This window comes from Anomalospiza imberbis, chromosome 10, assembly GCF_031753505.1.
Source record: "Anomalospiza imberbis isolate Cuckoo-Finch-1a 21T00152 chromosome 10, ASM3175350v1, whole genome shotgun sequence".
Taxonomy (NCBI): domain Eukaryota; kingdom Metazoa; phylum Chordata; class Aves; order Passeriformes; family Viduidae; genus Anomalospiza; species Anomalospiza imberbis.
In genome coordinates, this window is record NC_089690.1 from 16,711,335 (window position 1) to 16,737,291 (window position 25,957).

The window sequence follows — 25,957 nt, forward strand, 5'->3', positions numbered from 1 at the left end:
GTGCTAATTGCATGTTACTGTTTTAACAATAAAATAATTATTAGGAATGGATAATTCTATTCAAAGGAGTGAAAGGAACGTGAACCCGCATATCAAATTGAATGTAAAGGAACCTGATTTTTTAATATGCATGATTATCCTCACAATTATTTCCTCAATGTTCCTGTACTTTTCACCTTATCTATACCTAGCATGTTTGTACACCCCAGCAATTTCATAGTTTGATATTTGAATCATTTACATATATAACCTAAATAAAACAATTTCTAACACTTAGATTTTTCTTATTACTGATAGAGCCTTGGAAGGTTGACAGAAAATTTCAGGGGAAGCACATCTACCTCTCCTCCATTAAGAGCCCAAGACTCTTTATCGGAATATTATCTCTTCTCCCAGGCAACCAATGAAATCAAATGAGGAAATAGCCTCAAAATGGACCAGGGGAACTTCAGGTTGGATATCAGGAAGAGCTTCTTCACTGAGAGAGCTGTCAAGCATTGGAACAGACTGCCCAGAGAAGTGATGGAGTCACCATCCCTGGAAGAATTCAGAAAATGAACAGTCAATGGCTTGTTTAGCAAGGTGGTGTTTGGTCAAAGGTTGGCCAAACCCATCTTGAAGGTCTTTCCAACCACAGTGACTCTATGGGTAGATTAGATAATACACTGACAAAAATGTGCAGCATATCACATGTTCATTCACTATTCAGTGTTTATATTATTCACTGCAACATTCTAGAAGCCAAAGTATAGAGTGGTTTTGCAAGGAACAGCAGCCTAGGACAAAGAGAGGACCCTCATGTCACAATTTGTAATGGGATCCCCTTCAGGGATCTTTGGATTTGGTCTTTAAGGATGGGATTTAAAAAATGAACTTGCTCAGGCAGAAACCAAATCAGTCATGCCAAAAAAAGTGTGTCCTTTTAAAATGGATATATAAACCACTCAGCCCAAGATATTGCCAGTGTTTTTACACAGATCAGTAAGGTAAAACCATTTTAAGAAATATAAAGAGGAGAAATAGGAGGCAGAGATATCAGATTTGGAAGTGAGGGAATAAACCGTGTTCCTCCCTTTACTCCCCACCAAGTTCCCACCGCCTTCTCTTAAATCACAGAGGTTCTACAGTTGTGTTGCTGTAAGAAAATATAAGGCATTTTGTTAAACTTTTTCCCTTGTAAAGATGCAATAACAGTAGCTCAAGAAGTCATTGAATCAGTTTTCAGATCATAAGATGGTGTGCAAAATTATTTAATTTAACAGTGACCCCAAGCAGCTCCTTTAGCTATGATGCACATATTCCAGTTAATGAAGAAAAAAAATGCCAGTTTTGTTTGCAAAACCATTTTTTTTCCTCTTGTGATTAATTCTGAGGAAACTCTTATGATCTGCTCTGTTTGAAACTTGTGCAGTATTTCACCATTCTAAAGTTCACAGTCCTTGGTTTGCTGGTGGTGGTGTGGTCTAGATGGTTTTGATTACTTCTAAACAACACTCGGATCTCCTTCCCTGTGCTTTGGTTTAAGAGACTTAAATACTATCACTATACACTTGCCCATGGAAAATGCCAAATGGGGTTCAAAGTGCTTTATGAACACTGTGCTTTACAATAAACAAAGACCTTCCTACTAATAATCTCTAGTTTTAATTTTAAGACTTAACAAGCAAAATGCACTTGAATCCTAATGCAAAGAAAATCTGACTCTTAATTCAGAAAAAGATTGATTTCCAGGTCCAATGCTTGGTTATAAAGAGAAGTTCTGAAATAGCTGGCAGCTCATGCTCTCAGGCCACTGGCACTGTCAGCCCAGCCAGCTTCATCCGATGTGTCTGTGCCAACTTCCTGAGCAGAGGAAACATAAATAACCCTGCACCATTCTATTAAATCAAAGCACTTCCTTTCCTATCCTCCCTCTTTTTCTTAGTTCTTTCACAATAAGACCTGATACCCTACCTTGACACCACATCTCCTGAAAAAACCACAGTGGGAAATTTTAAGAAAATGTGTTTAGCAGTCTTGTTGAAGACAATAAATGCTTATGGAAAACATCACCAGATTAAGCATTTCTTGCCATTAAGATTGAGCGCCCATAAGTTGGTCATAAATTGTGTGGTCCTGCTTGAAACAGAAAGGCAATAAACTCTCCAATTCAGCGTCCTGCTGTATCACTGCACCATTTTGAATACAAGCTGTTCTAGTCACAAAGGACACATTTATTTTCTTGAAGCCAGAGACACAGATGGCATAAACTGGAGTACCTCTCCCGATCTCAAATAAAAAGCCGTGATTTATAAGTGCTGAGGATTTGGTCTAAAGGTCAAGATATTTCTCTGGCTTAGAAAGCTCTGTTCAGGGGAGTGGGGAAAATCAATGGCACTTAAAACTGAGAACCTATTATCATTATCCACGTCCTTAAGTGCAGCACATGTTCCTTTGCTTATTTACAATATAGTGAACTGGGTGCCAATAAGTGAATTTAAGGCATTTTTCACCCTCTATTTCTGACAACTTTCAGACATCTCACATCTTACTGTACTTTAAACCTAAAAAGTCTTTTTCATTTCTTTACCTGAAACCATCTTTTACTTGAAAAATAACAGAGAGAATAACTTTATCTCTTTTTCACCCCTTACAAGTTTATTTCTTCTTCAGAAAAATAAATTTTATCAAGCAGTCAAGTAATATAAACAGAAGGAATAAATAAATCTGTGTACATCAATCAGAGACAGCAGCTGTTTCCAGAAAAACCTGAGCAATTATTTATGAAATTATGTCTTCTTGAATGCTTCTGCATACCCTCAGAATCCCAGGAGGGCCTGATTTCCTGATGAGCCTGAATTGCTGAATTAGAAGATGAGACAATGCCATGGTGCCAATTAGCAAAAGTATCGCATATTGTCTCAAAATGCTTGTTTTCTGTTTTAATAACTGCATCTAACAGAGACATTCCCTCATCCTAAGCACGGACAAACATCCCACCATCAATGACTTGAATGACTAAATGCCCTTAAAATGGCCATACTCACTTTTGTGTGAGAGCAGCAAGACAGTAAACACACAGCATGTATTTCAATCAAGGAACAGGTGTCCATTGATTTATCTATTGGAAACAAGTTCTTAAACCTGACATTACCCATGATGCTAAGAAAGAATGGAATTACTGTCCTGCAATGCAAAATGGGGCAGGGATAGTGGAGCCGTGGCATGGAATTATCATGCTGGGATGTGTAAGTGCCACAGGGCTGCTGTGGGTTCTTCCACACATTTCCCCTTTGCACCTTTGCTTTGCAGCTCACTGCTTCCCCTTTAGACTACACAAGCCCAGGTGAAATGATGTTTTCCTGCCTTTTGTGGGCTTAGCTGAAAGACCTTACTGACACATTATGATTTTTCTTTCCACTTATTGCCTGTGATTGCTAACTGGGGAACACATGTCACCTTCAACAAGAGTCTCCAGCTGGCTGGATTATCTGATCAAGCCCAAAATACTCCAGTGCACATCTTACTTTACTTACTGCTAGGGATCTCAGGACTACTGTGGAAGGACAACAGCAGGCATGGCTGAAGGAGCACTCAAGACCACTGAACTGCAAAGTGAATCTTGTTTTTCCCCAGAAATCTGGTTCCTGAAGGATGCTGACCATATCTGGTCATCCTCATGTGCACACTTCAAGCATTTTCAGTGCTGTCCCACAGCATGGCACAGCCCCCAACAGACCTGTCCCTTAGGGGAGGACAGAGCTCCCCCAGGTGACCTTTGTGGGTGCAGGTGTCCACAGTTCTTGCCCTACATATGCACTCACAAGGAGCACCTGCAGAAAGTAGTTCTGATGCTGCAACTCCTTGGCTTGCTGATATCTTGGTAGGTTGGAATAGATGTAGCAACATAGCCCTCTTGGGGTTTGACTAAATGGAATTAACTGTGGTAAGATCATATCCTTCCGGGGTGGATGAGTGTCATGCTCTTCAAAGCTGGTGTTCTCTTTACCTTTTCCTCTGGCACTTTCCCCTGCTCCCATGAAGTGTTTGCTTTCAGACCTACTCTCAGGACTGTCAAATGAGATGTGACTGTTTTGATACCTCATTTAATCCCACACATATCATGGCTCATCAGATTACAAAATCTTACTATTAGGGAAATGGATGCTTCTTCAGTGATGGAGAAATCAGTACACCTCTGGCTCAAAGGTTCAGGAATAACTGAAAAGCTGTAGCTGTTTCATTAGACTGAATATAACTTTCATATTGCATATAACTTTCAATTGCTACAATGCAGAAAAAGGAACAGAAAATTAGGCTGATCTCCCTTTGGATAAAAGCATGGAAAAAATATTAACCTAGAGGTTAGAAATGAGGTAGGCATTCAAATTTTAGTCTCTAATGCTGACTCAGCTGTGCAGTAGTTGAGCAACGGATGTAACGAAGTATCTATAATGGTTTTTCTGACCAGCCTCATCTTGCAGGCAAGCTTTTCCTCTTCAGAACAACAGAGGCTGAGCAGGTATACAAATGAGAAGGTATGCACCCAAAACCATCCCAATCCCACCCTCCTTCAGCCAATATTTCTCATCCTAACTCTGTCAGAAATACATCAACTGAAATTCTGCCCTGTGCCCCTCATTCTGGACTTCATGCATGAAGACAGAGGTTAAATGGGCCCACATGGGGTGAATTTTCACTTGACACATCTCCCAAACTCTGTTCTCCATCACACTGTTCTATCTAACACAGAACCCAAAGCTGACTGAGAAACACAGAATGACCTGGATTAGAGGGGGCCTTAAAGATCATCTAGTTTCAACCTTCCTGCCACAGGCAGGGATGCCATTCAGTAGATCATGTTGCTCAGGGCCCCACCCAATCTGGCCTTGGACTGCCAGGAATGGGACATCCAATACTTCTCTGGGATTTCCAGCTTCTTGGAAAGCAGCAGCATAAAAAAAATAAAAACAGGGAAAAAAAAATTCTATTTTAAGTCTCAGCTGCCAGAAGTCAGCCTAAACTCATTTTCAACAACTGAGCTACTTCAGCATCCCTCCTCTCCTCACACTATTTGATATGTTTAGAGTCTTAATTCAGTACCAGCCAGGAATAGGAAATGTCAATAATTATCCCAATTTTCAATCACTGTAACTGGTTTTTCAAAGTAGCACGTTCATGAATTTCCTCCCTTTATGTGACTAGAAGCTGAAGAGTGAAACTCCACGTAGGCAAACACCAAAGCAACTCTGAAGCCCTGCAGAGCAGCTTAGGAAAACAAAAACCTGAGCTGCATCACTTGTTCTGATCTCACACCTTGTGCTCATCCAGAGTCAGAGCACACAGCTGAGGTCACTGCTCTCTTGTGCAGTTCATTAGGGTGAATGTTTGCAATAATCGCTCGAAACTGGCACGAAGCTCCCAGGAAACTGTGAGGAAACAGAAGCCTTAACAAATGGGAACAATCAATATACAGAAAGAAAGGCTAGTCCTGACAAGGATTTACAGGACCATCTCACAAAGAAAGCCTTGGAGCCACACACAGCCTGAAAGCCAGTGCAGCGCAGAGGCACAGCAGCCTCTGCCCTGCTCTGTAGGATGTGGGGATGCCTTCAGGCACACGACTCCAGTGCTAGTTCCTCATGGAGTACAGCATGTTTCTATGGTGCAGAAATGACAGGAGCAGCAAATACAGCTCCAGAAAAGCTTCAGAGCATTCCCTTCCTCTCCCTCCATAAATCCCTCTTTACTGAAGGACACAGGGAACACAAACACTCAGGGTACACAGTGACTACAAAGGGACTGTGTGGTTCCACACAGCTGGATTGGGTGGCTGTCCTTCAACACCTGCCAGCTGCTTCAGGAAAGGGCACAGTGCAGCAGCCCAAGGACACCTTGCAGTGCTGGTACCCTTTAAATAGCTTCCCTCCAACCTCTGAGGACTGACATTGTATTTCACAGGGGACTGCCAAGGGCTAAGGCACACTGCCATGGTATCCCACACAAACACAGAAAGGATTAAGGAACAGTCAGTGTGAATTTTTAATATTTATATTTTTCACTCTCTCACATTCTTCATGTTCTACACCTTTCTTCAGTTTTCTGTAGGGTTGTCTCCATCTTTTTGCCTTTTTTTTTTGCATAATATTCTACCAATTTTTTTTTTCATTTCTGATTTGGCCTTACTATTTACTTTTCTTTGTTATTTTCTCCCCACTTTCATAATTTGTCTGTAGTACATATTTAAAATGTTAAAAGCATACAAAAGGGTTTTAGAAAACAGGACAATAAGGATCAAGGTTTCTTTAACATATCAGATGAGTAGCCCAGCCTCTCCTGTCTATCACCATGTAAATCATGACATGTAAATGAGTCAATCTGGTCAAATGCCATGTTCAAATCTCCCAATTTAGATTCTTTATGGTGGATCATTTCAATGTAGAATCGAAAGACATAAAATGCCAGACTTGTATGTGTTTTCTATATATCTTAGACTGTCTTCTACCTCTGCAATATCTGAACACAAACCTGATTCTTGCTCAGGGCAGTAATCCCACAGGATTAAGTCATACTGTAAATACCAGACAAATTACAATCGGATTAGATGGGCAGTCTGTTCATTTACTCAACACAGCTGTACTCCAGAGTCTTTTCACCACTGGTGTCTATTTATAACATGAATGTGTTTTTCTTAAATAAATGAGCACAATTTCAATTTCATATCTCTCTTGTTCTTATCATTTGTGGCCAATAAGGAACAGATTTCTACTTGCTAAGGATCAAAGAGAGTGCTCCTTGAGAGGCCAACAAGGCTGCTCTTCGTATAGATCTGCAGGGCAACATTTAGTTTAAATTTATCAGTGAGAAGTCCTTTGAAAGTTTTGCATTCAATTTCAGTCAAGTATAATATAGCAAACATATTCTGGACATAGATATGAGACAGCAGCACAGATATGCTGGAATTTCCCAGGATTTGCAATATTCATGGCAGGAATTTCTCCAGGTTCCAAACTTGCTTACACTGGTGAGAGTACAAACCTCACTGAGTAAAACTAGTGTAGCACGGGATTTACAGGGGATTTCTGCTCACTTATGAATAAGAAGCATATTTAATAATGCTCAGTATTACCTGCCAAAATCTCCCTAGCATTTCACTGTAATTATTTATAAATGTCACATCACATCCCTCATAATTGTTCCAAATTACAAGAATAATTTTGCCTTTTAGATACAAACTTGCTTCCATCCAGCACACAAATCCGGTGTTACTGTAGTTTTACTACTGCAATCAATTAATGAAACCCTACTGAATCATGGGGCTGAGACTTTCATAAAACAGGCTTAATGACTACAGGCCATGAAAATACTAAAGGCAAATTAAGCAAACTGCTGCACCAACTAGTATCCTCAGCATCTTGCTAACTCTACTCTCACCTTCACCTTCTGATTGCAGAGTCACTATTCCTGATGTGCACAGAGATAAATAAGAATAACACTGAGGCTGGAGAAGTGGAGCCAATGAGTTAGGAGGGATGACTTGTAGGCCAGCCTAACCCATTGCCACCATTCTTACACACAGGCATGTCCTCACTCAGCTGCAGAGATGCAAGGCAGACAACTCTGCCCATGGAAACCCAGAGGGGGTGTCCTGCTGAGCACCCTGAGCATGCCCCAAAGTGCTGTGACCACACTGCAGTGAATGACATAACAGAGTGGCACAAACACAACCAGAAACACAGTGTGGAATTCACTTCCCTTCCGCAGTGATACAGTGGCCTGGAAACCAGAACACTCTTTTATCAGGTATAAACCAGAGCAGTTTATCATACATAGAGCTGTCAATAGCTACACTACAGCACCTACACAAACATAAGATCAGCTGCTCTCCAAAGAAAGCTTTTTCATTAGGCAGGTGTCAACAATTCAAAGTCATAAACAGATTTTACTGAAGTGGAGGAGAAAGCGTCCCAAGTCTGCTTTGCACTGAGGCAGGAGGTGTTAGAACGACCTTCCACTGCAGGACACCCACTGAACAGGAACAGTTTTGCAACAGAAATACTGGTGCCTGGTTCTGCTTTCACACATGTGACTCCTGATGATTTCAAAAGGAGTTTCCATATTTCACTAGCTCAGAAGTACATGGTGTACATGGTGGAAACCTGAATGCATATGGAATATTGATTTTATGACACAGCATATGACAAGTGAATATTGGCTTAAGGTTTTCCTGCACAGCCTCCTTCTGTGCATTTCTCCCTGTGTGGGTTTATAGGTTATGTGCATTATAGAGTATGTTGGTTTTCAGATCAATTCACAGCACAACCTTCCAACCAGTCACACCAGTCCAGCTGAAAGAGATATTCCATGGCACAGCATGGAAGGAGAGGAATGGTTTACAAAGAATCACAGAATCATTTAGGTTGGAAAAGCCCTCCAAGATCACCAACCTTAATCTTTGCCTCAGGCTTAACCAAGGTTAAACTGGTACCTCTGGTTGCCACCATATTTTCCCAGACTTCTGGCCAAGTTAAGGACGACCAGTGGATCTCTGCAAATAACCCTCAACAGCTACTGTTTGATTATTTTGCTACAACCTGCTTACTGTCTTAGTATCCATCAAGAAAGGAAGGATGTGACAAGGTTGGAAGATCCCAACTCACATGGAACTTTTACAGCTGTGGAAAAATTAACAAGAACTAACTCTTTTTGCAAGACAAAGCCATGAATTGTACTTCTAAGTGCAGTATGCATACTTAAAAACCTTAGAAATATAACAGTATGAAGACTAAAGCAATAATCATTTTTCTTTTCATTACAGGGAATTTCTATAAGGAATTCAGAATTCTGAGTTATTTAATTTTTGCAAGCATTTGATTTAGTAAAATACAGATACTATTATACAAAGATGAGTAAAAATTACATCAAGGACTTACTTTCTGCAGGTTCCTTAGATCTTCTGCCACTGGAAGATTTCCTCAGGAGACTTCGTCCTGAGGTGAAGAGGCTAGTCAGCTCCTCCAGAGGACTGGTGGGTGTCCGAGAGCGGGAACTGCTCTGAGATGACGACCCGTAGGTGCTGACCGACACACTGACCATCTTCCCTCCTTCTTGCAATGTGTTTCTGGCTGTAGAATGAGGCACTGATGGAGAGCTTCTTGAGAGACTTCCTGAATGTACAGAGTCATAAGGTGGAGGTCTTTTGAGGCTTAAGGGGGTAAGAGACCTACCCATACTGACAGGAGAAGGTGAGGCAGAGTGACTTTTAGGATAACCATGTGGAGACTGTGTTCTGTATAAGGTAGAAGGATGAGGAGGTGAGGAGGTGTGCCCAGAGGTGCTAGTTCCATGAGATACTGTCTGGTCTTTCTCCAGTTTTTGATGGCCTGGTGTATGAGGTGGCAGTGAAGATGGAGAAGCTCCAGCTTGCTGTTTGATGTAAGACACATTTTCTAAGACGGGAAGCTTTGTGACCTCTAGTGGAGTTAGAGGAGACTCATCAGAATTCGGGGAACACTGCACTGGTGCTGGTGGGAACACCAGCAGTGGAGGTCTGTGAGAAAGCAGGTTTGGAAATGGCGGGGGTATGTCACAAAGCAAGCCCTTGGGAGTAGATGGCACTGGAGACTTGGTGAAATCTAGGTCAGGCACTGTGGGAGTAGCACACTGAGAAGAACAAGTGTGATGGTCATATTCACATTGACACTTTGAATCTTGGCCTACATCATCAAATATAGGGTATTTCATCTCCTCATAGACTGCTTCACTTTGGTCATCCTCATCTTTTTTGAAGTCTCTGAGAATATTCCCAACCATTTCAATATAAACAGGCTCTTCTTCCTCTGTGTCTGGAGCAGGACTGCTGACCTGCGAGAGCGAGGCATCCCTAGTGAGGGTTGTCTTCATAGGGCCATGTTTTTTGATATATGTTTCATCAAAAGATGTGCTTAGCTGAGTGTTTGGGTTTCGTTTCGGCTTAGGAGGTGGAATCTTCTTTGTGTACTCATCACTGTGAGGTCTTGGTTTGGCTGACACTGAAAACAGAACAGAACATAAACTCATCAGAAGCCTGTAACACACTTTGTCAGCCATAGGGTCACTGTTACCGTGTCATAATTCTGGAATGGATTTCCTGGGACCAGCCTGTCGCTGGTTTTCTCTGATATTACATCAATAGAACACTATAAAAATAACACTCAATTCAAAACACTCCTAGACTTCTCCCAGAATGCTCTGACACTCCAGGATTAAGTAACTAGTGAGCACTTCCCTTCCTCCGAGACATCTGTTCTTTCCCAAACTCTTTGGGACAGGGGACTTTCCATTTTTAAATATTATGCTTTTCAAATATCACTGTGGGATTTTAAAGACCCAAAGAGTTGCCAATGACATAACACTAAATATAACAACGAACTCCTTTTGGCTCCAAGAGAACAGTTAAGATTCTGGACAGTCATACTGGAATGACAGTGAGGTAACTCTGCAGTGACAAAGTGATGAAGCAAGACCTTTTTATTTATAGTAACTTGCATAAAGCACAACAATTGTCTCAGCACTAACAGAGAAGGAAAATACTCATACACAAATTGTAAAATCTGCTGTTGAGATAATTCCAGTGATTTATCTGGACTCTATTATAGTGTTAGAATCTTGTGAATCTCTTCACCAGATTTCTGTGAAGTCAAGGAATAGCAAAATATCTCACAGATATTTTGGATCCATTCCACACTGGTTACATATAGAAAACTTGTCTTTGAAATTTTAAATCAAAACATTGTGATGAAATTCGTTTGAAATGTCAAGGGTTTCTTGGAAATTATCCTTTATGAATTATACAATAAGGAAACTCATGCAAACTGCATTTTGTTCATTTTGCATAAAGAGCTAATAAAACCTCTCATTAAATGTTAGGGTTAATAAAATGCCCCATTAAATGTTTAAGTGAAGTCAGCTTTTATCCTAAGCAGACTCAACAAACTTGTTCAGAAACAAAATTTATCACATATGCTAAACCTAGCTTATGTTTCTAGAAGGTAATTGATACCTCACTAGTAAGTTCCCCAGTTCAAATAAACAAACAAACAAACACAGAGTTAGAATGATAGCTTTCCTGCTAGTGGCCAGGTTAGAATGGTAGCCAGGTTAGAATGGTAGCCAGGTTAGAATGGTAGCTTTCCCGCCTTTCCAAATTTTGTTGCTCCTTGTAATTCACTACTGTATATCTGCCAGTTTGAACTCAATGCTCAGAGGAATTTCCAGACACCTTCTGCTGATCCATCAGCAAGCAACCAGTAAATGTCTGATGCTAAACCAGGCAGGCAGCACTCACAGAGTTGAAACCTCTCTCTTAGAAAGAGCCATAAACATATTCCTAAAGCCAGCAGTGGGGCAGCGCTCTGCCAGCTCAAAGACAGCATTTTGAGTCAGGGAGGATGCTGGCTCAGAGCTGGATTAAAGCACCTGCATTAAAGCTCCTTACTAGCATGGTTTGGTCACTATCAGAGGAGGAGTCAAACAGTGTTATCACTTTGTCACAGTCATGCTTTGATCTGCTAAATAACTTCTGTTCAATCCCCACAAGGTGTAGCAGTAAAGGCAGATGATAAACAAGTTTTGTTCAGGAATAAGGAGCTGTGAATGTGTACGTGTACAAAGTAATGAGACTACTCTTTGTTAGTAGAATTTGTTTTAGTTTAACACATAACTAAGGTACAACAAAGCAAAAAGCAAAAGAAATCTTGCCAGAATTAAAAGGAAAAAAAAAAAGATGCAAAAAATTATATTATACTTTCATGATGGTTCCAATTAATGTGTTCCACTTTGCAGCAGGCTAGGGACATACAGAAGACATGCACAGATAAGAGTGTTTGGTGGCTTGATAGTTTTTCACTATGTGGATATATCCTAATGCATTTTAAATTTGTCTTTTTAATTAACCCAAATTAATTTTCTTGAATGTATTAGGCTAGACTTTTGGGAATAAGATGTAGGCTATCAGAATAATTTGGGCTTTGCAGAAAATATTACTTGTGATGTATTTGACAATACTGGCAGATTTTTCTTGCCTGCTTCCAGCTAAATCACTATTTCATTTCTGTTTAGTGTCTTATTTGTATATTATGTTTTTTTATATATTCTACTGGCATAAACTTGATCTCAGTCCTCTCTCCAACCTCTGTTAATCTGATTTACAGCCCTGTCAAAAGCAATCTTATTCAGATTGCTGTCATTAAAATGAAGAGACAGTCAATGAAACTGGCACGAACTGCCTGATCATTTGTGAACATGTTGTACATGACCTGAACTCTACTTCAGCTCCATTTGAAAATCCTGTATTTTGTAAACACAGGCTTCTCACAGTCTTCAGTTCCCTGTGCATCATGCTGCCATCACTAAGGGATACCTGAGAAAGGAACATTTCCTGCTCCTCTTCTTCCTCAGATCCCTGTTCCCAGTGCTGCTTTTTACATCTTCTGTGCCACAGGTGTCACGCTGAGAATGTGCTCTGTCTTACTGCCACAACCCCACTCTCTGATGTCTTTATCTGGATGGATGTTAATGATGGACAAAATAATTAAAAGCTGAGCTCCTCTTGTGTTGTGGTCATTCAAGGCTAATATTAACTGATATTTTTTCTAAAATCAGCCAAAAGTGGCCAAAAGTACTGTGTTTTTAAATTGCTAGAAAAAGCATATTTTCCTCTTCCTTCATTCCATTTTCACAATTTATATCCAGCTGAAGACGTTCTGCTACACTGTCTAAACCTGTCCTTGAGTGTTGGAGCTCCCATATACAACATCCACAGGTTATTACATTACAAATGAGGAAATGAGAAATGTCAAGGAAAAGAGATTGACATTCTGCCATCTAGTTCTGTATTTTTGCATGGGTTGAAATTAAGTACCACAATGACACACAGAGCCTCATCTGCCATTGCATGGTATGTAGCACTAGCCTAGAATATATCGGTGACATTATCAACAAAAAGGTCAAATGACCCAGTTCTGCTATATGAGACAGTGTAAAACATGACAAGGTGATTTACTTTCCATTTGCTATTTAAAGCATTTTTTCTCTGCTGAAGTTTATTTTACTAAACCATCTATTTCCAGGAGGTTGTGTGTTACTGAGATCTTTTTCCCTTCATGACAAATTGGACTTTTCAAATTAAAATTTTTAACTAAATTTTTAAAATATTTTACAAACCTTAAAAGTTACTCCTATATGCTGCTCAGAGCATGAACATTTGTTGCTATAAGACTCACTAGAGAAAATACACAGGTAAATGGATATAATTAATAACAAAGAAAGCTTTTTATCATTACTAGGAACAGAAGAACTGTTCACACCCACTAGGAACTCCCTCAGCTACAGGAGGACATTCAGGAGGCAAACTGAATTATCTTTAAGAAGGCTATGGTGCAAGACACTTAAATTTATTTAACAACGGTTGCTACTCTGAAACACAGCTCCCTGGTAAGGACTGAACTCTACAGCACACCTGTTAATGGAATATGAATCATGAGCTGCAGCCCAGAACAGAGAAGAGTAACAGGAATCCTACAGCTAAACAGAGCTGTGCAAAGCCAATGAAAGGAGCAGGGAGTATTTGTGCAGTTCCGGTGTTACCAACAACATTTGGCAGGGATAGATGGGCTTGAATGCAGTAGCCCTGGCAAGATCCCAAACCCAATGAAAGGAAATTATTTGGCTATCTCCAGAGAAGAACAGGCAAGATTGCTTAAAGTACTTGACATTTATCAGGCAGAAAAAGCATTTGGTGCCTGCTGGGAACATAAACTTCTATGAAAAGTGAACCACGCTGGCATATTGGTGATACACATACTGCCATGGTGTCTGCTCTAAACATGGACTAATTAAGTACTTTCCAACAAGAATTACTATGTCCTTGATAAAACTGTTGCCTGTAACTTGTGTTGAGACTCTGCCACTTGTATGCATCATAGCACACGAGACCTGATCCAAAGCTAAGTGGAAGAAATGAAAGTGAGAATTGTTTCTTTGCCCACCAGGTGCAGCTTTCCTCAAACATCCATCTCAAAGTGCACCACAAACCTCTTGTGAGTGCTTCCATTACAAACACACACAAGCCCAAGAGAGCACCAGGCTGTGGGGAGGTTGAGCACATGGGAGGTGCTCAGGGCATGATGCTCAGCACCTGCTCCATGGTCCTCTGTCCCCAGGGGAGCTGCCCTGGCTGTGAGAGCTCTGAATGCTGTGCCAGCACCTCCTTGTTTGCACCAGAGCCACCCAAACTACCACAGCTGATAACCTGGAGGCACAACCATCCTTGCAAACAAGAGTGAATTCCCCAGCACTCCCTCTGCTTGGGCAGGCACTCTCCATGTAGGGCACTCCTTCCAAGCAACTCTCTGGCTCCAGCAAACTTTAGAGGAAACCAGAGATGCAGCTCTGGTAACTCCAGGTCTCATCTCAAAACAAGAAGCACAGTGCTTAAAATAGCCTCATGGAAGCCCTATTGTATAAGGAGAATATGACATTTTTGAAATGAGATATTTGTAGTGCAAAGGTTATGCATAGCTTTCAGACATACCCAGATAATCTCCCTTTCATAGTTAATTTTGGAAATAGAGAATGCTTCTCATATTATCCTTCTGAAGTATATTTTTATTCTTTAAGGAGAGACTGAAATATGAAAATATGTTCTTAGATTGTTGTTTATTATTTGCTTACTATATAAAGAATGAGTGAAAACATCTAAAAATTAGAATTTATTTTGCTATTTTATATTGTCTTTTGAGTATTTTCCAGTTTTGCATTCCACAGACCAGTCCAGTGAATTTTTCTGTTCACTGTTAACAAACAGAATAAAATCACAAACAAGAAAATTGTTCCCTTTCAATTTCTACAAGAGGCTATAAATTCAATGAAGGAATGATTTGGGGTCTAAAAGTGCTTATATTGGGTTAGATTTCATTATCTCTGTAGATTAAGTTTGAATAGTCTTAGTGAAACTGATTTTTAAAAGGCACAGTCATCTGAACTGTGCAAAAGATTGGCACTCAGGAGACCTAAGTTTAAATAATCTCTTTTGACAGGACTCACCTATCATTTTTACCTCCTAATGCAACCTTTCAATATTTCTCTTCTGCCATGTTAGGCTCTTAGGCATTTTACACATGGGTTTTATTTTAATTTATTCATTTATATCAAAACTTGCACAGCAATTCCTATCATTGGAAAGCAATGGAATTGGAAAACAAAAAAAAAAAAAAAAAAAATTAAATGTAGTTATTGGAGACATGCAGTGTTGAACACGCATCTTTTCTTCTCCAAAAAAATATTTGAAGGCAAATATTCCTACACTATGAACAGCCATAAAGTATACACACAAAATGCATCTTAGCAAGTGATTATTGAAACATCATCAATAGTTTGAAGTAACATCAGAGCATGTATTTCTCTCAAGAAAAAAGTCTGGCTCTCAAAATAGCATTGTCCTCATGGACACAAGGCCTTTCCCTGCAGGTTACCTCCTCCCTTCCTAAAAGGTGCTCTAAAAGAAGGGAAGCACATGGGAGGAATAAAAGAACCATCTGATTAATTCAAACAGGCAATAGGTGGTTTCAGCACAATGGTTTCAAACAGAATCTATTTCTTCCCCCTCCTGAATTTATTAGCTCTTACTGGAAATTATTTGGGCATTTAAAGAGGACAAAACTATACTGAAAATGCAAGGACTAAAAGTCAATGTCATAAAATAATGCTGATGTGCTACCTGTATGTCTCAAGGCTATGATTAAGGATAGTTCCTCAAAAGTATTCAGGTCCCTTTATTTTGGCTACGACTTCTTTTGGCTTTTAAAATGATTGATTTCTGCTCTAATTGAAAGTGGTGGAGAGCTTGTGGGTCTGGGAGTGATAGTCCAGAATTAAACATCAGTACAAAAGAGAGCAGAATCAGGGCCTGCAGTTAAATCCAGTTCTGCATTGCTCCAGCAGTACAACCACTGCAGCTGACAGGCACCACGGTTAGAGATATTCTGCTCTCAGGTCCAGCTCAGGGCCACAGAACTGCACCCCCAGCCCCAACACCACACACTGCACATGCCAAGGTTGCCATACCTTCCTGGGGCTCACAAAAGCCAGCCTAGGGCATCAGTGCCTTGCTGCCAGAGCCTCCTTCCAGCACAGCAGGGGCTGCCAGTCCTTTGCTCTGCAGGCACTCAGCAATTTATCAAGACAAGGGCAGACCCAGAGGTGCCAGGATATGTCAAAACCTTTGTAGTGTCAGCATGATGCAGATTCCCTACCCATATCACCACATCCCGCAGCAGACTGACTTCCAGGTTTTCTGCTTCACAGCCCCCACTTTTCTGTACCTCCACTTGGCCAATTAGCCTCCAAAAATGCACAAAAAATTACAAAGTGAATGTCTCCTCCTGAATGCCCAGCCTTATATATAGGCGTGCTTTCCTATATTTTGAACTTCATATTCTCGTCTTTTTAAAGAATGAGTAATTTATGTCCCTGATTTTTCCAGACAACACTGGGGAAAAAAAACAGAGGTATTTGGAAAATAATTACAAATTATTTGCAATCAAGCTGTTCTGTACTATTCACTGAGGCTAAAAGTTATTGTCAGATGGCACAGGCTTGGTAAGGCAGAAAAAGCAAGACTTCGGATAATTAAGGAAAGAATAGTCAATTTGAATAATCCCCCTTTTACAGGAAAACTGATGTGTTGAGTGCAAATGGAGGCAAATGAAAATCTCACAGTAACTTCTTTTAGGTGACTATCTGAGTACCCTCTGATGGATACACTCTGGGTACCCATCTAGAAAAATATCCTTGAACTAACATGACCAGACACAAGGGGTCAGATCTCTGGCAATACATGGGTTTAAGTTACAGGAGTTCCAGTGGAAGAGGCTCTGAGGACAGAGAGGTGGGAGGATTACTGGGGAAAGATCCTCACGCTGCCCACACATGCAATGAGTATTTTTGAAATTCTGGTTCATTCTGAACTCTGCAATATGCAAAACAGGTTTTGCAACCAGTGTTACAGTGACAATAAAAATGTCTGTAACTCTATATAGTCTGGAGGAATTCTAGAGAAAGGCAATTGGTATGGAAATTTCTCTATCACAAGCATCATTGGTGAAGAAAGTGGAAACAAAACTACTGAATCATGCATGCAGACAAATTAGTTTACAAAGTCTATGTTCCTGTTTGTTGGTGTCTCATGCAGAAGCCTGTACAGAGCTGGAGTACTGAGGGGTTAAGCATGTTTACAGCAGAGTACAGTAAAACAGTAAAACAGCCACAGAGCAGAAACATCAGTAAAGCCCTTCTAGTTTATAGCACCATTTATGGAGTCTTGACTGTCAGTGTGAAAATGAAGCCTAAAGAGTTTGCTGGTTTACTGTGAATTAACTGCTATTACTCTAGTCTTAGAGCTCCCCACAAACTGCACTTCACGCGGAGAACAATGGGTGACACCAGCCTTCCCCAGCCCCCAAATCAGCATTTTTCTTGTGATGCAGTTCTCATGGAGCTGTCACCCTGACTAGCTGCCCCTTCTCCTTCTCTACAGCTACCTTGTATCCTTAATTATCTTATTCCTTAAGTATCATTCCCTGACTACCACACAGAAGATGGTGACGCTCTGAGCTTCTACAGGCTGTGCCATGGGATGGCTGCAAGCACAGCAGCTTTTCTGTTGGCCTGTAGAAAGAAAAGATCTCTCCTCTGTCCAGAAAGGGAAGCCTCTGGTGGTGTGTGAAGAGCTAAGTCCCATCAAGACCTGCCTTAGACACCTACATCACATGAGCTTGGCATGTAGAGAATACCACAACAGCAGTGACCCTTTGAGGGATGAGTTGCTTCTGCCTGTTCCCTGCTGCCCAAAGGCACTGAAGACCTCTGTGGCATTATCTGTTGATGCTCCTGGTAACAGAGGCAGACTCCAGTCTGAATGCAGCTCCTGGCTTCACAGGAACACTGCTATCCATTACTGGCTGTGACAGCTGAGGGCAACAACGTGCAAAATCATTTGCTGAACTTTCATTAACTTCTTGGAGAAGGTACAACACACAGGCTCTCTGACCCAGTGCTCACAGAGACACTGAATGAAACAAATCTCTACAAGACTTCCTGGCTCTGGGGGATTTCTAAAACCAGGACATGCACCCAAAGAGTGGACTCCAACATTATTTACTGAAGAAACGGTAAAGAAGAAAATCAAGCTACATTTAGATAAATGCTAAATGAAACAGGAAGTTTAACTCACCTACTTTATTTATCTAAAAAAATAGTCTTTATTTGCTCACTTGATTTGTTGTTTTGGTTCACAAACAACCAGACCAGAAGTCTAGCAATTACTATATGCAAAGACTTGAATAATTTATCCAGCAATATGAGACTCCTCATTTTTCAGATCCACAGCAATGCCTATCTTCTATTTACAGCTAACATAAGTAGGTCAAATGCATTATTTGCTTATATAAGTAACAATCTGTTTGCCGAGCTCCTAAAATAATTGCAGCCCATTAAATCAAACTGGCAGGCCTACCAAGGTGGTATTGTGCAGAATACCGAGCTCGTGGGGACTTCAACACGAGATGTGCTGTGTCCAACTATTCCACAGGCACAGCAGCCTCACAGAGGCTCCTGTGCTTCCTTGGTGCCTGCACCAGCGACAAGGAACCCGCAGATTTCAGCAACCCCCTCTCCCCCAGAAGTCCAGTGGGCTCTGTTCAGTTCTTTCCTTGAGGCAGTTGTACAAAGCTGCACTGACTGACACATCCAGCAGGTCCTTCCGCCACGGCTGAGCTCGCGTTTCAAAACAAAGCACAGGGTTGATGGCCAGGGTCAGAGGAGTCACCACAGCAGGAGCATCAGAAAGCAAATGAGCCACAATGAGCAAGAGTTCAGTGAAAGGGGCACTCTTTCCTTTACCAAAAGGCCACAAGGTGACCCTGCAGAAGTGGTTCCTGTAAGTTGTCACTGAACATTTTTGGGTGAATACGATGACAGCTGAAGTGGACAGAACACTGCCAGAGCAGCTCACAGGCAGGCAGCAGTGCCTGGAAATGTAACAGCAACAGCACTATGGGCAGAGGCTGAGTGGTATGAAATACTGTAATCAGCTTCAGGAAAAATGCCTCCCAGCTATTAATGCTACTTCCGTCTCCATACGGGTGACTCCTCTCTTCTCAACGCTAAATAAAGTGTTGACAAAATTACAGACAGGCCATGTGTTATCAGCTGCCTCACACTCAGAGCTTTTCTGTGTGCCTGGCATCTATCATTTCATCCTGCATTTATTTGAAGATAGTGTAGTGAAACTAGTAGAGCCTGTAATAGTGTTGATCTACAAGGGTCAAGTAGCTGGGCCTAATCACCATAAATTCACCTGGTATGACTGCAGGGGTCAGTGCCATTTTGACAGAGTTTTGGGCAGTTCCGAACAAGCTTTAGGAGAATCATCCCTGTTTCAAATGTCAGGCTTGACCTCATTGTTCCAGCTGAGAAGCAAGATGGAGGATGAAAAGGCAAAGATGGAGCAGAAAAAGGAAGGGGAAAGCAGAAGTTATTTCTATAACCTAGTGTTTACAGCCTGTTTAATTTTGTTGTTTTTCAGAAGCAAAGCTCTTTGTGGGAATTCATCCCCACCACCAAGGCACAGTCTATGGCAGAGCACAGCTCAGAACAGCCTGAGCTCTGTGGGGGTTGCTAGACACCATCTCCTGGGACTGTTTGTTCTGTAAACTCATGGCATTCAGCATTTCAGAGCTGCACCATAAAGGCAGCTCAGATTTTGCCATCCTTATTCACACTCTGCAGCATCAGTGATACCCACAGGAGATTGGGAAAGGGATCTTGAGCAGTTCCTACACTGAGTGGCTGCTTGAAGCCTTGCCTTCCACAGTGACTGCCCTGAGTTCACAAATTAAACCCTGCCAGGTGTGTGGAATTTCACATTAGCAAGGACAGTGTTTTTCACATATTCCCTTCTCCATTCAAAATCATCTTTCTACCGTGCTGCTCACAAAAACAGTGTCCCATCAGCTCAAGTTTTCAATGCGAGCACAAACATTCTCATCATAAGCTGATTGCAAATTACCTCACTAAATGAAGCTTTTATCACTATCTGTGTGTTACAAAGGAGGACTCTGTGACACTGAGGGACAAGTGAAATGCTCAAGGTCATCTGAGCCAATGGCTGTTCCTCCACTAACACCCCTGGGAGATGATGCTTAGTATTATTTTGCAGAAGTCTCCATTTGGCTTAACGCTTACTGACATGCAAGCATACATTTGCAGAACTGGGATCACATGGCAATGAGTCACTGCAAATATTTGGCCACACCACCAGTATAAATTATTTCACCTTTAACATAAAATAACAAATTCAGAATCATAGAGCATTTTGAGTTTTCATGCCTTTGCTTGCAAACACTCATAATTAAAAAATTAAGTAGGCTAGACATATTATCAAGCTTTTGCATCCACACTAGTCCTATAGCTTCAAGTTTGTGCTGGGCACACTTTGGTATGTTTGCTTTTTTGGTTGTGGATTTTTTTTCTTTTAATCAAAAGGTTGCTTACCATCCTATGCACCAAAATTCAAATGTTAAGAGACTTCCATTTCATAAACAAAATCCTAGCCCCCCTCTTGAAACTCAGGCTTCTGGCATCACCTCAGTGATTTTAAGGCAAGGTTTATTGCCAGTCCATCCTCTGGTATTCTATCAAGAGGAAATAGGAGAGAGCTCCATTTGCAGCCATGCATGGAAGGGAGAATGCCAGCAATCTCCTTAATCCCACAAAGCACTGTTAAGGCCAACAACCCAAAGGTAATACTGCTGTTTTTTCCAGGCATGTTTATGCTCAGAGAGTCCTGTACTTGTAGTATTGGTTTTATCACTAAGCATAAGGGGAGCTAAAATTCTTCAATCATTACATGCAAGGGGGCTGTGAATTTGAAGGTAGAGTATTCTTTATTAATATCTCAGAGAAATTATGGGAGCCATGGCAAATATTATACCACCGTATTGGAAACGGATATTAAGCTCTTGCTGATATCAAGTACACCATGCTCTAGCTTTTTACTGCCCACTTCTAAGGCTTTCCCCACTCTGAACCAGCAGACAGCTACAAACCACCTCAGACTTTGGGATATGCACGTCTCATTTGACATGCCAGCAGTTTAAAGTTATGGCCACTAAAATCAGCACTAAAATTATGTGCGCATAATTTTCTATTTTCCCTTCTTGCATCTGTGAAAAGCCAGGCTGGTACACTGTAACCTCCAGGCAAGTTGATGGCAGTGCAAGAAGGGAGCTGTGCTCTGTGGAGCTGTCAGTGCCGTGCACGTTACCGCAGCACAGCAGTGCTCACACACGGACGGACGGACAAGCATGAAGTGCCAAACACAGTTGCAGCATGTCAGGCATATGCTGCCTGATGTCATCCAGCATTAAGCTAAGTGGAAGGGATGAAAGCAGCAAACCAGTGTGCCAACCAAGACTACAACATTCAAACAGTCGTTAGAAAGAACCTACCAATGAAACAGAGGCTGGCCATGACAGGATCTCACCTGGAGCGAGACGTGAATCTCTTGGGATGTAATTCTGTAAGCACTGTGCATTCCCAGTGAAGCCAATGTGAGTGCAGGGGGCACAAAATGTTTTAAGAACGCAGTCATGCTTCACTCCATGAGGATTTGTCTCATTTGGTTGTTAAAGTGAGAAGAGAATTACAGCACCAGTTAAAAATAAGACAAAGAGGTGGAAATCCTATGCACTTGCTGTATAATAAAAAGTGCAGCTGTTTTGTGGCTTTTTTCTTCAATTTCAAATTAATTTTGCCAGACACCTCTATTATCACAGACCAGCTCTGAGAGTAAACAGGAGCTTTAGGATTTCAGTCTGATCCCTCAAGCCCTTACTCATTTGTCCACAATGCCTTTAACAGAAAAACATGCCAAAAACAGTATGCAAACCAGAAGTGTAGTAGGAGTATTCTCTGATTATTATTTTTGCAGTTTCAGAGGCATTTCATTTTATTTAACAATTTGTGATGTGCTGTCAAAACGAGGCAAGAGAATTAACCTGGATTTCTCCTCCCCTCCTCTCCTGGCCTTGACTTCAGAGACATTCAGTGAAGCAAAATAATGCAAGAATCTAGTATTTCAGCTCATAATATTTCAGTATTATGGTCCCCTGAGGTATAAACAAAACAAAAAATGAAATAAAGTCACAAATATGATGACTTACAGTGACCTGCTGACAATGAATAGGTTTATTGATATTATAACCTTACAGTTACAAAGGGTCTGCCTATTGAGGCTGCAAATTAACCATGCAGTGAACAAGACCACCCACGCTTTAGCTTTCTTCAGAGACTCCCTCTTCAGTCTGGTCCTCCTGGCAGAGAGTATTGATTTGGACACCTCAAAGAGCACATCTGAAGTACTTCCAGGAGTGGGTTGGCTCAAAAAGCAGCCTAGTGACTTTCATATGATATGAAACCCATGCTAATACTCTGTCCTAGATCCCAGGTAACTGCTTGAATAAATGGCTCACATTTCCTTGCCTTGTTGGCATGTCCAGGGGCTACGGTGACCTTTACAGTCAGAGGACAGCAGCCTGAGAAGATCTCCCATACAGTATGTCTGCGTTATGCCCAGCATTGCTCTTAGGTCTGAGATGGTCAAGCTAATTCCAGGGCAGAATGATGCGAATTCACCAGCAGTTTGGATCTGGGCTTGTGACCAGGCTTACAAATTCTCCTGAGCCCTGGAGCACTGGGGCTCTGCACTGAGAGTGCAGAAAAGCCCACACGCTCACAGCAGGAGTCACAAATGCTTAGCAGAGCTTGCTGGCCTCAGCTGAGGGCAGGCAGCTCTTCCTGGACTGGCTGCATTTGCAGTTAATCTGGTAAATCAGCAAAACACTCCCTAAATGTACATTATTAAGGCTTTTCCATTATCAAGAACATCGCAGCTTCCATCACTCTTGAGAGCAGAGCAATAGCTGTACAGCAGGGGAGCTGCACATTTAATTTTGGGCTTTCTTAACCATGGTGCAGAGTCTCAGCAAATGAGCAACATCCTATTGTGAAAAGAGCAAGAAGGAATACATAAAGCAACTTTGTCAAATTAAGAGAATTTTAAAAAAGTCACTAAGTACACAGGATAGACTAGCAGAACACAGCCAAAGTACCAACTGCCAAGTCCTGGGCACTGTGTGATTCCCAAGTGGGTAACAGAGCTTCGTGTCTTTTACCACTGCCTGGTCTATTTTCTGTTCAATGCTTGCAGCTTCCATTAACATTAATGACTATGCATATGTGCCTTCAGGGTAAGAACATATTCCCTCTGTGGCTTCAACACTTGTTTATAAATCCCTCCAAAAATCGCATTGTGCTCATTGCTCTGCACAGAAAGCTATTATAACAGCTATAAGAACTGCTATGTTCATGCTCTCCTTTCCCCTTGCCCTTGCTTATCTGAGGGATGAGGAAACAGACCTGGAAAGATGAAGGGCTGAAGGTGATGCAGGGAAGCAAACCAGCTCTGGAAGCTGCAATCTGAAAACCGACTTGCTGCAGGGAGGGGCAAACTTAAGTCTCAGCAAAAGCAGAGAAAACCAAATCCCAAAGCACTGAAAAACTAAATCCCACCACCAACACCCAGAAAGCAAAGCCCATGAAAGTCTCTAACCTATTAAATACCAAAGAACAGACCAAAATCTTTGCCATGTCCTACCTGCTTGAATGCAGGTCAGTGGGAACAAGCTGCTGGGCAGAATCCCAACACAGTCAGGCCAGTGCTGCCCTCCACCCTTCTGATCCCTGGGGCAGCAAGGAGGCTGGGAGGGGAAGGGCTGGGCAAAGGGAAATACACACCAGGGTTCCATTAGGAGCTGCACAGCTCTACCACTGCTGAAGGCACCATATCCTTCCCCATGCCACCTGGACACACAGGGCACACACTTCTCTGGAGTCAGGCATGGCAGCTGAAACTCCACCTCACTCAACTGACAACAAGGCCTGTGATTTCTGACTTTTCTGGCTTTGACTTTCCCCTTCATCAGTGCCAGCCCTTCTCCTGATGTGCACAGATTCAAGTTAAGCTCTCTCGAGCCTCACAGGCTGCTAGGGATACAGTGCAGCATGCAAACAATTATGGGCAAGACAGCACTGAGATCAAGAATCAGATTAAGGTATGTGAAGGAAAACACCTTGCTCTACACACAGCTCAACAGCAGCTCACATTATCCCTATACAGCTAATGTGAACCAAGCTGCAGCTTCCCACAGGGAAAAACACTGTGCTCAAAACACGGTGCAGGCTGTCGGAAAGAGAAAATGAGCCGTAAAATATACAGTGCACAGTATGCAAGCACGGAGGCCTCAGCACAATGACCCACTGCAGCTCAAACAGCAGCTGCCTGAGGAGCCCCTGCCCGGGGAGGATGCCCTGGAGCTGGAGCTCAGGAGGCAGCACACCCTTGTGCTGCTCTGCCATGCTGCCCTTCCTGCTCCCAGGCCACATCCCAGCACTGCAGCAGCACTGCAGCCACAGTGACAAGTGGCCCAGGCTGCGAGGGAGCTGATTGCAAGAGCCGTGGCACAAGTCTGGGGCTCGCTGCACAGGGCTCTGACAGACTGCACTGCAGGATGCTGCTCCCCAGACCTGCCTCCCCACTCCTCTGCCACAGCTCCTGGCACGGGGTGCAGCAGCACTCGTGCCTCAAAGCCACGTCCCTAAAACGCTGCACTGTGCTGTGTCAGCGCTGGGCTGTCATGACAGCAGGAGGCCAAGCACATAGCCCAGAGCAGGAGCATCTCAAACTGCCCACAGGTCAACCCACCAGAGCCCATCTGTCAGTCCCTTTAGACTGGCTAGGTCTGAATAGGGCTCATTAAAGATTTCTTCCTTTAGTAGGCATGGATAAAAAGATCTGGGAATAAGGTCTGGCTATAAGGAATGACATGTCATGATTACCACAGAGGACACTATTTCAAAGTTCAGGTTAAATACATTATTCACTAAGGTACAAAGTAAAAGGAAAACAGCTCTATGTAAAACCAGCAAAAGTATTAGATCCCTTTAATCCAAACTCTACTTAATGGCAGTAGCAAAAGTTCAAATTTACAGTGAAGAGCCACCAGTCTAGCTGACAGAAAACAAGATTTATGAGAGAGACCAACTGGACTGCAAGCCCAGTTACAGTTACTATAATTGCTTTTCTCCGGAGAAAAATTTTCCTTACAAGCTGCCCACCCTTAGAAATTGCTGATCTCACTGCAAGGGGCTTAGAAGGCAGCAGCAAGAAGGATATCTTCTTTCCCAAGACACTTCGAAGGTAAAAACTAAACAAATTGAGTGGGTTCAAGAGGTGGGTCCCATGCAAGTATTTTCTCACATCAGAGGTAAATTTTCCTTTGGCTTTGCAGCAGAAAAATTACAACCATGAATAGCATTGTGAAAATGCTGTTCTGAGTTTTAACTGGTATCTTTGAGCATGTTTGTATGTATATGCAAGTATATAGAACCTGCTTTTTCATTACACATGTATATTATGCAGACATAAATTAAATTTTATAATCAAATTCTATATTTCATGTGTATTTTTATATAATGTAGTACTCCATATGACTAAGCAGAATTTTAATAAAAAATTAACTTTCAAAATTCATTTTACTTATATATTTTCATTTTTATTTGCAGTGCAGCAGATCTGTAAACCTTTCCTGTAGACATACAGTGATCATATCAAAAAACACTGCTTGAGGCTGGTTACATTAGCCAATTATACTGTTTTATTGCTTCCTTTTTCTGTGAGATTGGGCACTGAAAATAAATCAATTAATGATACTCCTGCATTTTTGCAATAAAAAGTCTTTCAGGATAAAGATTAGATATGCCTTCTATGCTGAAATGCTATTTTAAATTACCCTTTTCAGTTCACTCCTCACTTCCAATG

At 41.7% G+C, this 25,957-nt stretch overlaps 1 protein-coding gene across 5 annotated transcripts in view; it reads right to left on the minus strand.

The window, feature by feature from the left end:
- NYAP2 (neuronal tyrosine-phosphorylated phosphoinositide-3-kinase adaptor 2) overlaps positions 1-25,957 on the minus strand; it is a 133,208-nt gene that overhangs the window by 40,824 nt on the left and 66,427 nt on the right. For all 5 annotated transcript variants that reach the window (XM_068200913.1, XM_068200912.1, XM_068200911.1 and 2 more), the window contains one exon: positions 8,913-10,010. In XM_068200913.1, the coding sequence (XP_068057014.1) occupies positions 8,913-10,010 (1,098 nt within the window). The remainder of the gene's footprint in view (positions 1-8,912; positions 10,011-25,957) is intronic.